The sequence below is a fragment of the Theropithecus gelada genome, chromosome 16, assembly GCF_003255815.1.
Source record: "Theropithecus gelada isolate Dixy chromosome 16, Tgel_1.0, whole genome shotgun sequence".
In the NCBI taxonomy this organism is placed as follows: domain Eukaryota; kingdom Metazoa; phylum Chordata; class Mammalia; order Primates; family Cercopithecidae; genus Theropithecus; species Theropithecus gelada.
In genome coordinates, this window is record NC_037684.1 from 76,937,479 (window position 1) to 76,950,287 (window position 12,809).

Below are 12,809 nucleotides of genomic sequence, written 5' to 3' on the forward strand. Positions count from 1 at the left end.
GACAAACATGTCCTTTTTGTGCTCTGAAGGCCTGAGAGGCTCCCCAGTACCCACAGAATGCCCTAGCTGGCATCCCGAGACCCCCACGGTTTTGCCCAAGCATTTCCAGACACCTCCTCCCCTCCACCTCTGTTACCCCTCCCTCCTTAGCACTCTCCCCAAATACAGGCAGGCCGAGGGACCTCGTGCTTGATCCCTTGACCTGGCTCTTGCTGGAAGCCCCCTCCTCCATTAAAACCCTACTCTTGCCAGGCACCTGTAATCCCAGCATTTTGGGAGGCCGAGGCGGACAGATCACTTGAGGTCAGGAGTTCGAGACCAGCCTGACCAACATGGAGAAACCACGTCTCTACTAAATATACAAAACTAGCCGGGCGTGGTGGCACATGCCTGTAATCCCAGCCACTCGGGAGGCTGAGGCAGGAGAATCACTTGAACCCGGGAGGCAGAGGTTGCGGTGAGCGGATATCGCGCCATTGCACTCCAGCCTGGGCAACAGGAGAGAAATTCCGTCTCAAAAAAAAAAAACAAAAAAAAACCCCACAAAAACCAACAACAACAAAAAACCCTACACTTATTTCTGAGGCCAGCTCAAAAGGTGTTATGATTGCCTTCCCAGTTTCTTGCAGTCAAAATGAATTTCGCTCCCTTGGTATAACGTGTGTGTGCAAAACGTGGTTGCATGCATTATTTTTCAAGGAGAGAGCTGAGTATGTTCATAGGCTGAAAGGAAAGCTTCAGTACAGAGAGAGTTTTCCATGGAAAGTGAGACAGGGGCATAGGTGGATGAGGCCCCAAGGAATGAGGAAAGAAGGTGGGCAGAGCTTTACCCCAGAGGCGAACAGAGGATGGACGTGGATCCAGATAAGACGTCAGCTCGTTCCCTAAAGGTCGTGCTGAAGGAGTAATGACGGTGGCCAGTGCGCAGGGGTTTGAGAGGCCCCGTGGATATGGTGCTGTGGGGAAAGTATTTGGCGATGCTGAATAGTTCAGGAGAAGATACTAGGATGAATGGTTGCTGTGTGCCACGGTTCTGCAGGGTTTCACGTGTGTTATCTTATGTGATCTTCCGGGGCGCCGGTGTCTCCGTCTTCTGGATGACCAATCGGAAGCTCACAGAGAATGAGTAATTGGCCCTAAACCACCCACCTAAGGCGTGGCAGAGGCGGGGCCCAAACGCGCGCTCCAGCCGTCGCGCAGGCGCCCTGGAACTCGCCCGCGTGTTGTGACCCACAATTCCTGGGGCTGTGGAAGAGACCATAGGCTCAACAGGAGGGGGAGCCCTGGGTTGCGCGCCGGTCTGCATCGCTACTTGGCGGAAAGTTCCCATGAGTCTTTGCCAGCGTCCCCCTCCTTTTGTGACGAATAGGATATCCCGACTCCTTAAGGGCCTGGAGCGCATAAGTTGTGACCTTTTCATTCCCGTTGTTGTGGAGGTAGGGTCTCCGCGAATCTGGGAGTGGTAGCTGGGGGCAAGAGCAAATAAGAGCTCGAGCTTCTGCGGTCTCTGGGGAGATGTTCCCGGGAAGCCTGACTAGAGGGCAGAGGGCAGCTGTTGAGATGGCGTGGCTCCCCGGCTCCTGCGCTCGCGTGGCCTTCGGCCCGGTGTTGGACAGCTTGGCAGGGCAGCGGGGGGCTGAATCCGGCTGCCGTGGATGAGGCTCGTGGATTACCCTTTTGTGGTAGGGCCACATCTACCAGAGCCTGGAGTCTGCGAAGGCCGGGACCCGGTTCTCCGGCCCGCCGTGGGGAGTGTGCAAACCCGAGAGAGCTGGGTAAGTTGGTGTCGGCTTGCAGTTTGGGGTACCCCGAGGGCGGTGTACGTCGGTAAGATTGTAACGGGATTACTGGAAGACTTACTCGACTGTCCTGATGATACTTGTAATAGGAAGTGCCGTCAGAAGCGATAACTGACGACGTTTAACGTCTATCTGACCGCAGTCGCTGAAACCTCTACAACTTAGTTGACCATAACTGCCAGAACCTGCCCTGAATTCCTGTCCTTCACTCCCTGTTTCAGATTGCCTGCCCACCGCAGAGTGCTGAAGACGGGGTAGCCATGAGGTAAGAGGCCCTCTGGGGTAGGGTTTAAACATGCAACGTAGTTTTGTCATCTTGAATGCACGGAAATTGGCGTTTTGACAGTTTTCTACGTTTAGGTGTTTTATACACTTGAGGGTAATGTGTCAAATCATTGCATATGATGGAACTGAAATAGAAACTGGAGATGGCTGCCCACATTCCTAACCTAGAACTGCATTTAAAGCAAAGCGATAGGCAGAAGCAAACTCCTTCGTTAAGAAATGTCTCCAGTGGCAGCGTTAGATTTTTCAGGTAGGGTCTAGATCTCGAGCAGTACTGGAGAATTGTGAGGTGCTTGACTGCTCTGATGAAATCACTAATAGGAAGTGCCGTCAGAAGCGATAACTGACGAAAACTACTCCTGTCTGATCGCAGTTAAGTCTTCACCACTTGCTGGTTCCCAGGAGTAAAACTTGTCTGAACGGTGACCTAATTGCTATATTCACCTAGGTTGCAAATTCGTGAAGATAGCAGCAGCATGTTTGGCAGCTGAGTATTGGAGCAAGGAGCCTGCCACAAGGTAAGCCTTGCTCTATGGGGAGGCTAGTGGCTGACCATGCCTAGCTATCAGGTGGAATGTTGGCAATTGAATTTGGTTAACCTGATACCTTGTAACAGTGTAGCCTATCCCAGAGATACCGATTTTGGTTTCCGGTGGCATTGGAGCCAGGGTGGAATAGCTAGAAAGAGGGGCTACTCTATTTACCTCTTGGCTGTTTAGTCTTGGGCAAATTACCTGTCTGCTGAGATGTAGTTTTCCTCAGATATGAAAAGGAAAAGTAAGCTCTGTGAAGTTTAAAGTGATGTGACTGAAACGTAGATTGCAACTCCCTGAGGCTGGCAGGGCACGGTGGCTTATAATCCCATCTATAATCCCATCACTTTGGGAGGCTGAGGTGGGTGGATCACCTGAGGTCAGGAGTTCAAGACCAGCCTGGCTGGTCAACATGGTGAAACCCCGTCTCTACCAAAAATACAAAAATTAACCGGGTGTGGTGGCGTGTACTTGTAATCCCAGCTGCTTGGGGGGCTGAGCCAGGAGAATCGCTTGAACCCGGGAGGTGGAGGTTGTAGTGAGTTGAGATTGTGCTACTGCACTCCAGCCTGGGCAACAGCAAGACTCCATCCCCCCCAAAAAAAAAAATTACAACTCCCTGAGAAGCTAATTAAGATTTGTAGTCCTCAATAATTTACAAAAATTACCTCTAATAAGGTCTTAAGGGGCTTTTGTTAGGATGGACTTAAATTTGTAAAGTCATTAATTGACGCTGTCATCAGAAATGCCTCTCCTGCTCTGCAGTCTCTAAGATGTATGCACCTTCTCCATTCCCCCAGGTTTTGAGAACAGAGTGCCGTTTTAGAGCTGGCGGCAGCATCTTAGCCCAAAAGAAGGTAAGCCTTGAGCTGGCTAATGACCCCCTCAACCCAATAGTGGAATGAATAAACAGCTGATCTTCTTAAAACTCGCTTGAAAAAAAGATATCAAATGATGAAATCACCCAAAATAGCTGGAATTACCGGCAGATTGTGTAGTGGTGAACCTACGGTTTTCTGAAGATATCTCTTACCCTGCGATTGACTGTCAGTTGGTGCAGAAAGTGAGATTGAAATGTAGTTTCTTTGCAGGTTATATTCCCAGAGGATGTCAATCCCAAGGACCAGTAGCTGCCGTCAGTTTGGATTATGAAAACTTTAACCAGCATCAACATTGGGTGTAGAAACATGATTGCTTTGTGTATCAGAGGACATGCTCAGCAGATCCAAGAGATATATTTGGCAACTTTTTCTAGAAAAGGCACATTGGGTATCATTCATTACATTCTTGAGTTTTTTTGGGTTTTTTTTTTTTTTTTTTGAGACAGTCTTGCTGTGTTGCCCAGGCTGGAATGTGGTGGCACAATCACAGCTCATTGCAGCCTCAATCACCCAGACCTAAGCAATCCTCCCACCTTGTAGCTGGGACTATAGCTCACAGCACATCTGGCTAAAATTTTTTTTTGTTGAGGCAGATTCACTGTGTTACCCAGGCTGGTCTCAAGCTCCTGGGCTCAGATGGTCCTCCTGCCTCAGCTTCCCAAGGCATAGGCCACGTTGTAGCTTTGTCCCTTGCCATCCTGCCCAACAGGGGGTGCTGTACCTTTTAATGAATTGACTTTCATAAATTGGTTATGTTGGTGGGCAAGTTCTTTAAGCCGGAAATTGTAAATTCTTCCTGAAATGTTTTTTCATGCAGTTACCATGAACTAATACTACAATAAAGGATGGTCTTGGGTATCGATTCTTAAAAATGTGTATTTGAAGAAAAAGTAAATTTCGCCTACTATTGTCAGATATTAGCAGTCCAGATATTTGCTCTAGCTTGTAAACTTCCCTGTGGTCTGCCTAAGCTCTTAACCCCCTATTCTACAGCTTTAGACTGAAGGCAGAAATTCAAAGCATTTCGGCCCCTGCTGCTCTGTGTTCCTTGGTGTGCCCTTCTTCCAGCTCCTGCAGCACTGCACCATTCCTAACCACAGCCTTAACAGCACGCAGGGCCCATACTCTAGGCCCCATTTTGCTGTCTTCCTGTGTTGGAATCTTGCTTACCAAGGCCTGTCGGAGCGTACTCCCCATACTGTTTTCCCACAAGGTTCAAGAGTGATTGGCTCCCAATCTCCCAGCTACTTGGGGGGCTGAGCCAGGAGAATCGCTTGGCTCTTAGATCTAGGGGTTGCCTGTTATTTAGAAGAGATTGCTTAACTGGTAGGGCCCTTTCACTAGGAGGGCATTTGGGTAAGGGGAGGGTGTAAGATGAGAACCTTTGCTAAGTTAGGCTCCTTTGGGAGCCCCCAGTTTGTTTCTCCCTCTCCCCGGGCATCTTGCTGGATCTGCCAAGGGATTGGACTCTGGCGTGGTCCTAGGTTTTAAAGGTTTTAAAGCCCACCTTCTGCAGCAGGTTTTCTGGAATGTGTTAGTGGATTACTTAAGAGTTATGGGAGGCCGGGCGCGGTGGCTCAAGCCTGTAATCCCAGCACTTTGGGAGGCCGAGACGGGCGGATCATGAGGTCAGGAGATCGAGACCATCCTGGCTGACACGGTGAAACCCCGTCTCTACTAAAAAATACAAAAAATTAGCCGGGTGAGGTGGCGGGCGCCTGTAGTCCCAGCTACTCGGGAGGCTGAGGCAGGAGAATGGCGTGAACCCGGGAGGCGGAGCTTGCAGTGAGCTGAGATCCGGTCACTGCACTCCAGCCTGGGCGGCAGAGCCAGACTCCGTCTCAAAAAAAAAAAAAAGAGTTACGGGAAAAGAGTTCCTGTGGCCTGTCTAGGTCAGTGAAGTCATACTGACAAGTGACGAGAAGGAAGCCAGGCCTGTCACTTGGACTGCATGCTAAGGACATCAGAGCCCACACAGAAGTCTGGTAGTTTTTCAGCCAGCAGTGGGTAGGGAAGGTTGATAAGGGATTTCTGAACAGGACTTTATGCCTGTATGCATGGGCACCATGTCCTGAGCACTGCTACAGGGCATCGTAGGCTGCTCTGATTGTTAAAGGGCATAGTGATAGCTGGTCCTATGGGTAGATACCTGGAATCACAAGGTGGGTCTCAGAAATGGGGCTGAGTCTCCATAAGGAGGTAGAACACGTTCAGTCCACCCATATCATAGATGGAACTAGGGTCTCTGGCAACCAACCCCTTCCCCTCAGGTTCTTGAGTTACAGGAGTTTTGCTAAAGATTCCCACCTCCCTTGAGTGGTGACACGTTCACCTGGTTGGAGCTTGTTCCCCTAAATGAAAAATGTAATGCAATGCAGGTAGGGGCCCTACTGTCTAATTTTTCTGGGGGAAAGCTCTTGGTTTTCACAATGGCTCAGGCTTCCAGTACCTCTAGCCATGTGCCCATTTCCACAAGTCTTTGGGGAAGGCCATGGGCTGAGCTGAGAATTCTCTGGGGCCTGGGATGACTTAAGAGTCAAATGGCAGATAATGGGATTGGGGGCAGATGGAGAGGACCAATGGGAAGTTTTAACACATCCCCTTCCCCAGATGCTATGGTTTGCCTTTCTGTAGGTGGGTGGCCCAGGCCAATTTTTGGCAATATCCTTAACCCACCTGATAGAAGCTCCCTCCCCTTGCGCATTCTACCCAACAAGGACTCCCTGGTGAGGCCCTTCACTTCCATGTCACGTCTGAGCTGCAGCTACAGTCTCCTTGCCCTCATGGTGGTCTTCGGCAGGTGCCACAGGGCCCCCTCCAGGGTCTTCCTGGCCTACTGTCCCTTCCCGGACCTCCTCCCCACTACCCGGGCCCTCACCCAGCTCCAGGATGGTGGGTAGGTGGCCCTGCTTTGGTGAGCGCTTGCGCAGGCTGAGCAGGAAGGGCTGGGGCAAGGAGAAGATGTCCACGTTGTTGCCCAGGTCAATCCACGTGACATTGGGGAACTTGCTGGGATCCTTAAGGATGTCAGTGAGGTCGCGCAGCACAGCCCGGGTCAGCCGGTTGCCATTGAGTGCCAGCGTGGTGAGGCGGGGCAGGGTGCTGAGCGCCGGCAGCAGCTGCAGGACCATGTCATCCGTGAGGCCTGTGAAGCCCAGCTCCACGCTGTCCACCTGCTCCCCACAGCGCTGTAGGTAGCTGGTCACTCGCTCCAGGTCTCGGGAGGTCAGTGGGATGCCCGACAGGTCCACTGTGTTGTCTGGGGGGCTCCCGGCCAGGACAGCCTTGAGGCTGAAGGGAAAAGGGACAAGGAAGGCTCAGGCACATGGGGCAGGCCTTTCCCCCAGAAGCTGCAGTGCCAGCCTCTGCTCGGCTCTCTGACACTGGGGACCGCTTTTACGAAACGCTTGGAGGTTCGGACGCCACAAGTGCAGAGGTGGACGTAACCAGGGACCTCAGTCCCCTGCCATTGCTGCACATCTCAGCTGTCAGGGCCCAGCTGGCCATAGCCTGAGGTATATGGCTGCCCTCACTTACCAGAAAAATTGAGTTAAGAGTACCATTGGGCTGTTACATGAAATAAGTTCATAAGTGCAAAATAGTGCCTTGTATAGGTGAGTGATGAATAAACATTTGCTGCTGTATTCATCACTTCGACTCAGCTTCCCACTTCTACCACCCTTGGGTGGCAGCTCAGCTCCCATGAATGGCACAAAGGATACCTGAGTCCCCTCTTTCAAGACCATCTTCCCCACCGAGAAGGATTCCCTAGGAGGAGCCGGTAAGACAGCAGGCAGGGCAGGGCTCAGGGGCTCTGAGCCTGGTGGCAGCTGCTGACTCCTGGAGGCTGAGTGCCTTACTCCTTGCTTCTCCTGCTTGCTCTTGGGACAGACCCCAAGCAGTTCAAGCTGAAGGCAAGTGTGCCTTTCCCGGCACACCCCCACCCCCCACCCCACCCCCGCTGTCTGTTTGCTGGCTCCAGGCCCAGGTGCAGAGGTGAGATGTTCATTTTCCGCATTTCTTTCTTTTTTTTTTTTTGGAGACAGTCTCACTGTCGCCCAGGCTGGAATACAATGGCACGATCTTGGTTCACTGCACCCTCTGCCTCCCGGGCTCAAGCGATTCTCCTGCCTCAGCTTCCTGAGTAGCTGGGATTACAGGCGTCTGCCAACATGCCTGGCTAATTTTTATATTTTTAGTAGAGACAGCGTTTCACCATGTTGGCCAGGCTGGTCTGGAACTCCTGACCTCAGGTAATCCACCCACCTTGGCCTCCCAAAGTGTTGGGATTACAGGCATGAGCCAACACGCCTGGCCATTTTCTGCATTTCTTTTTCTTTTTTGAGATGGAGTTTTATTCTGTCACCCAGGCTGGAGTGCAGTGGCACCATTTCGGCTCACTGCAACCTCCGCCTCCTGGGTTCAAGCAATTCTCCTGCCTCAGCCTCCCGAGTAGCTGGGACTACAGGCGTGTGCCACCACGGCTGGCTACTTGTTTTGTATTTTTAGTAGAGACGGGGTTTCACTGTGTTAGCCAGGATGGTCTCGGTCTCCTGACCTCATGATCAGCCCACCTCGGCCTCCCAAAGTGCTGGGATTACAGGCGTGAGCCACGGTGCCCTCACCTTGGCCTCCCAAAGTGCTGGGATTACAGGCGTGAGCCGCGGTGCCCAGCCCCATTTTCTGCGTTTCTAAGTGTGCTGGGAAGGAGACGGAGGTGGAGGGGGCTCCCAGCCCGCTCCAAGAGCATATGCTACTGTCAGCAGCTCAAGGGTCATGGCCTGTACTTCCTGGCAACACAGGGCACATTCGTCCTTGAGATCTAAGCTGGGAGGCTGTCCACAGTTTGTTCATTTTGATTCTGACTGGGGTCCAGCCCCAGGGAACTGGAAGGTAAAGCTCTCAAGGCGTGACATTTAAATGCTTGGAATGCTGTCAGCCATCTGTGCAGCTTGATTTAAGTGTTGGTGCTATTATTGATGCCATTCCACCAGGGAAGCAGTGTGGTAGTGAACAGCCTGAGCTGGGTTTGAATTCAGTCCCACCGCTTACCAGCTGGGTGATCCTAACCAGTCAATTGACAACAGTGATATCTCCTCCCCAATTTGTTGCTTTTTGTTTTTTGGAGACAGCCTCACTCTTGCCCAGAGGGGAGTGCAATGGCGCGATCTTGGCTCACTGCAACCTCTGCCTCCCAGGTTCAAGTGTTTCTCCTGCCTCAGCCTCCTGAGTAGCTGGGATTACAGGTGTGCACTATCATGCCCAGCTAATTTTTTTATTTTTAGTAGAGACAGGGTTTCACTATGTTGGCCAGGCTGGTCTTGAACTTTCTACTTCAGGTGATCCGCCCATCTCGGCCTCCCAAAGTGCTGGGATTATAGGCGTGAGCCACCGTGCCCGGCCCATTTGTTCTTTTAACAAACATTTGTTAAACTCACCTGTGTGCCAGGCAGTATCCTAGACACTAGGGTCACAATGGTGAACAGGATGGACAAAATCCCTGTTCTTCCTCTACTGGGGGAGATAGACCACACACAAAACCATGTGAGTGTGGGGCGACATAGTAGCGTGGGGCTGTGGCTACTCAGGAGAAGGTAATGTGTGAACTGACACATGAAAAAGCAAGCATGGGCCATCAGAAGAGTTTGCTGAAGGTTCCAGCAGAAGGCACAAAGGCCCCGAGGCTGGAAAGGGCCTGGTGTGTCTGTGAACCAGCAGGAAGGCCAGTGTGGCTGGGGTGGGAGAGCAGGGGAGGTGAGACCAGGGGGCGAGGAGGGCAAATCAGAGGCCCATGCTTGAGTTTCATTCAGGTGCCATGAGATTCCACCCGAGGGGAATGAGACCTCATGACATGGCTTCCGAATGAAGAACAGACTGAGCATGCGTGTGTGTGGGGAACCAGGAGAGGCCCTTCCAGCAGAGCTCAAACTTCCAGCTTTCCAATGCTAAAGAACCAGCTCAGTCTCCTCATGGCTTTTCAGGTTCCAAGGGCCCCCTGTCTTGCTGTATCCCCATATATGTCCCCTCTACCCAGGTGGAGCCCCTCCCGTGGCCAACACCAGGACAGCCTTATATTCTTCATCCACCTGGGAATGGGCCTCTCCAGGATCCATCTCCTGGTTGTGGGCGGGGGTGGGGGGCGGGTCCAGAACAGAAGGAGGCACCAGAGTTCTTTCTTCTTCATGAGGGAAGGGGACAGCCCCTCCCTCCCCAGCCTGCAGAGACCTGCTGGGATGAGCTAACAGCAGCACCAAGGCCTTGCCAGAGTCTTTGTGAAGGCACACCACTGGGCTACCATTTGCAAAAAGACAGCTGTGCTTCCTCCTCCAGGAAGCCTTCCTTCCAGGCTCCCCTCTACTTGCTTCCTACAGTGTTATCACAGCCTACAGGTTCTGTGTCCAATTTGCCCCTTAACCCCTACCAATTTTCAAGGGACTCTGAACCCCCTTGTTGCTGTATGGACCAGGGACATGGCTGGGGTCTGGGTCCCTCTGAGGACATCCGAGATAACTGAGGAGTTCAATAGGGAGTGCTCTGTTGCCCAGGCTGGAGTGCAGTGGCGCCATCTCTGCTCACTGCAACCTCCGCCTCCTTGGTTCAAGTGATTCTCCTGCTTCAGCCTCCTAAGAAACGGATTACAGGTGTATGCCACCACGCCTGGCTAATTTTTGAATTTTTACAGGGTTTCGCCATGTTGGTCAGGCTGATCTCGAACTCCTGACCTCAAGTGATCCACCTGCGTCAGCCTCCCAAAGTGCTGGGGTTACAGGCATGAGCCAAACACTGTGCTTGGCAGGGAGTGCCCACTTTAGCACACCAGGAATTAGAAATTTCTCAAATCTTCCTCCTGCCCATCCCATCTCAGTGGGCCCATACTCCCCAGCTCCCACCCACCAGACCAGGGTCCCCCTCTAGCTGTTTCCCCATCCTGGAATCCTTCCATCTTACCTCTTTCAGGCAGCTTCTGTGACCGCCCCCCATGACTCCCGCCCTTCCCTTCCCTACATCCCTGAGAGGGGCGCCCTGTATCACACACTCAGCCTGGCATAGACCCACCCAGGGGACTGTAACTCACCAAGCCTGTGGCTTCCTTTTCACCAGTCCCCGGTGCCGCCTCCACTGGGAGTGGGGGCTGAGGTGGTATGTCAGCTGCCGACACAGCTTCTCCATGGTGCCCAGCGCATCGCCTTCCTGCAGAGGCAACCAGGGGTGGTGGGGCCCTGAGTGGCTGGGTGCACCAGTCTCAGCCCCCAGGCTTCCTGTCTCCCGGGTACGAGCCCAGCTCCCCCAGGCTGAGCTGGGGGAGGCCTTGCTCTGCTGGCCTAGGGTGGGCACCCTAGGCAGATGGCAGTGGCTACAAACAGGTCTGCAGGATGGTTTTAGTTTTTGTGAATTAGTTGCTAGCATTGAAAAACAGATGTATATAAGTCTGGATTCCAGGAGATTGGACAACAGTTGGCTGGAGCCAAGTGCCTGCTGACCCCCTGGCTGGGACTCATCATGGTCCCTGCCACTCCCCAATGTCCAGGGCTGCTCTGTGCATTCTCTTGCTCAGCAGATTTATTGAGCATTTACTGGGAGCCAGGCACTTGTTCTAGGAAGCTAGGATACGGCCAAGAACAAATGTTCATGTCCTTGTATTTCACATAGTAAAGAGGAAAATGAGATATTTTTACCAGTGTCTCCCTCAAAAGTGAGAACAAATGAATGAAGAGGCCAAGTCTTTCCCAGCCCAATTCATTCACAGGCATTCTTGTCTGGCCCATCGGCACTTGAGTTTGAAACCCTGGGTGTCATAGGCTGAACTGTATCCACTGAAAATCACATATTGATGTCCTTAACCCCTAGTACCTTGGAATGCAGCTGTATTTGGAGACAAGGTCTTTAAAGAGGTGACTAAGGTAAAATGAGGTCAGAGGAGTAGGCCCTAATCCTATATGACTGGTGTCCTAAGAAGAAGAAATGAGGACACAGACATGCAGAGGAATGATCACTGGAGGTCATAGGAGGAGGAGGGGCCGACAGACCTAGGAGAGAGCCTCAGGAGGAAACCCACCAGCCAGCCTTGGATTTCTGGCCTTTAGAGCTGTGAGAAACGAACTGTCTGCTGTTTAGACCACCAGTCTGTGATTTTTTGTTATGGCAGACACTGGGTTAAATGATGCAGCTGAAAGATGCTACAGACTCCGACTACATCCCTAGGAAAGTCCATCCAACAGTCCCCGGAGCCAAACTGGTGCTGGACAGGGTGAGGGCATGAGTCACTCCAGGCAGTGAGGGCCACAGTGTGCTCTTGCCAGTGGGCCAGTGCTGAGGCTTGGATGCAAACGCTGGGCTCGGATGCAAACCCACACGTGGCCAATGACTCAGTGTGGGGAGGTCCGGCGCGTTAACCACGCGCAGTGGTCAGCATGGCGCCTGGCACAGAATGGGTGCTCAGTAGGCCGCTTTGTCATTACAATTCCCATACCCCTCTGCTAGCGGACAAACAGCGTATTGAGTAGTGAAGAGCAAAGACCTGGGGCCAAACTGCGGGGATTCAAGTCCTGGCTTTGTCCCGTTCTGTGTGGCCTTGGACAATTGCTTGACTTCTCTGTGCCTCCAAGCCACATCTGTGAAGGGATTACAGTACAGCCCTCACAAGAGTTTCTGTGAGGATTAAATGAGTCACTACTAGTACAGTGCTTTGAATAGAGGCCAACCCACAGCGACCTCTCCAGGCATGCTCTCTAAGTGAATACCGGCACCAGCATAGGGAACTCTGGCAGGGCAAGGAGGGAAGGTTACTTCTGCCCAGGCTTAGATTTGAGCTCAGCTTTGTTTTAATTTTATTTATTTTTTTGAGACGGAGTCTTGCTCTGTTGCCCAGGCTGGAGTGCAATGGGGCGATCTCGGCTCACTGCAACCTCCGCCTCCTGGGTTCCAGCGATTCTCCTGCTTCAGCCTCCCGAGTAGCTGGGATTACAGGCACCCGCCATCATGCCCAGCTGATTTTTGTAGTTTTAGTAGAGATGGGGTTTCACCATGTTGGTCAGGCTGGTCTTGAACTCCTGACCTCAAGTGACCCACCTACCTCGGCCTCCCAAAGTGCTAAGATTACAGGTGTCAGCCACCACGCCCAGGCTGAGCTCAGCTTTTGAGAGCGATGGGTTAGTGATTTCGGATGGAGAAAGAAAACCTGAGGCATCTCTGAGTGAGGAGGAAACAGTCTGTGGCAGGGCTTGGGGATGTGGCAGCCATGGGGTGTGTTACTGACATGAGGGCAGGTGAAGGCCTGGGGCCTGATCACATCTGGTCCCTCCATGGTTCAA

At 52.3% G+C, this 12,809-nt stretch overlaps 1 protein-coding gene, 3 non-coding genes and 1 pseudogene across 6 annotated transcripts in view; 4 read left to right on the plus strand and 1 right to left on the minus strand.

The window, feature by feature from the left end:
• The first annotated feature begins 1,442 nt into the window (after positions 1–1,442).
• LOC112610102 lies at positions 1,443–4,365 on the plus strand (annotated as a pseudogene). The gene is made up of 5 exons (XR_003116279.1): positions 1,443–1,775; positions 2,021–2,064; positions 2,533–2,602; positions 3,418–3,474; positions 3,709–4,365. The product of XR_003116279.1 is annotated as a putative uncharacterized protein LRRC75A-AS1, mitochondrial (transcript).
• On the plus strand, positions 1,866–1,937 carry LOC112610472. Its single transcript, XR_003116370.1, has one exon. It is a non-coding gene; the product is annotated as a small nucleolar RNA SNORD49 (small nucleolar RNA).
• LOC112610471 lies at positions 2,383–2,453 on the plus strand. Its single transcript, XR_003116369.1, has one exon. It is a non-coding gene; the product is annotated as a small nucleolar RNA SNORD49 (small nucleolar RNA).
• LOC112610486 lies at positions 3,567–3,639 on the plus strand. The gene has a single exon (XR_003116382.1). It is a non-coding gene; the product is annotated as a small nucleolar RNA SNORD65 (small nucleolar RNA).
• A 1,508-nt stretch (positions 4,366–5,873) lies between the features above and the next one.
• The window catches only part of LRRC75A (leucine rich repeat containing 75A), a 47,488-nt gene continuing 40,552 nt past the window's right edge, over positions 5,874–12,809 (minus strand). Inside the window, exons 3-4 of one of the 2 annotated variants that reach the window (XM_025363434.1) lie at positions 10,574–10,689; positions 5,874–6,789 (exon numbers count right to left, since the gene is read on the minus strand). In XM_025363434.1, coding sequence (XP_025219219.1) covers positions 6,246–6,789; positions 10,574–10,689 — 660 coding nt within the window. In that variant the 3' untranslated portion in view covers positions 5,874–6,245. The remainder of the gene's footprint in view (positions 6,790–10,573; positions 10,690–12,809) is intronic. The other variant, XM_025363435.1, reaches the window with a different exon arrangement.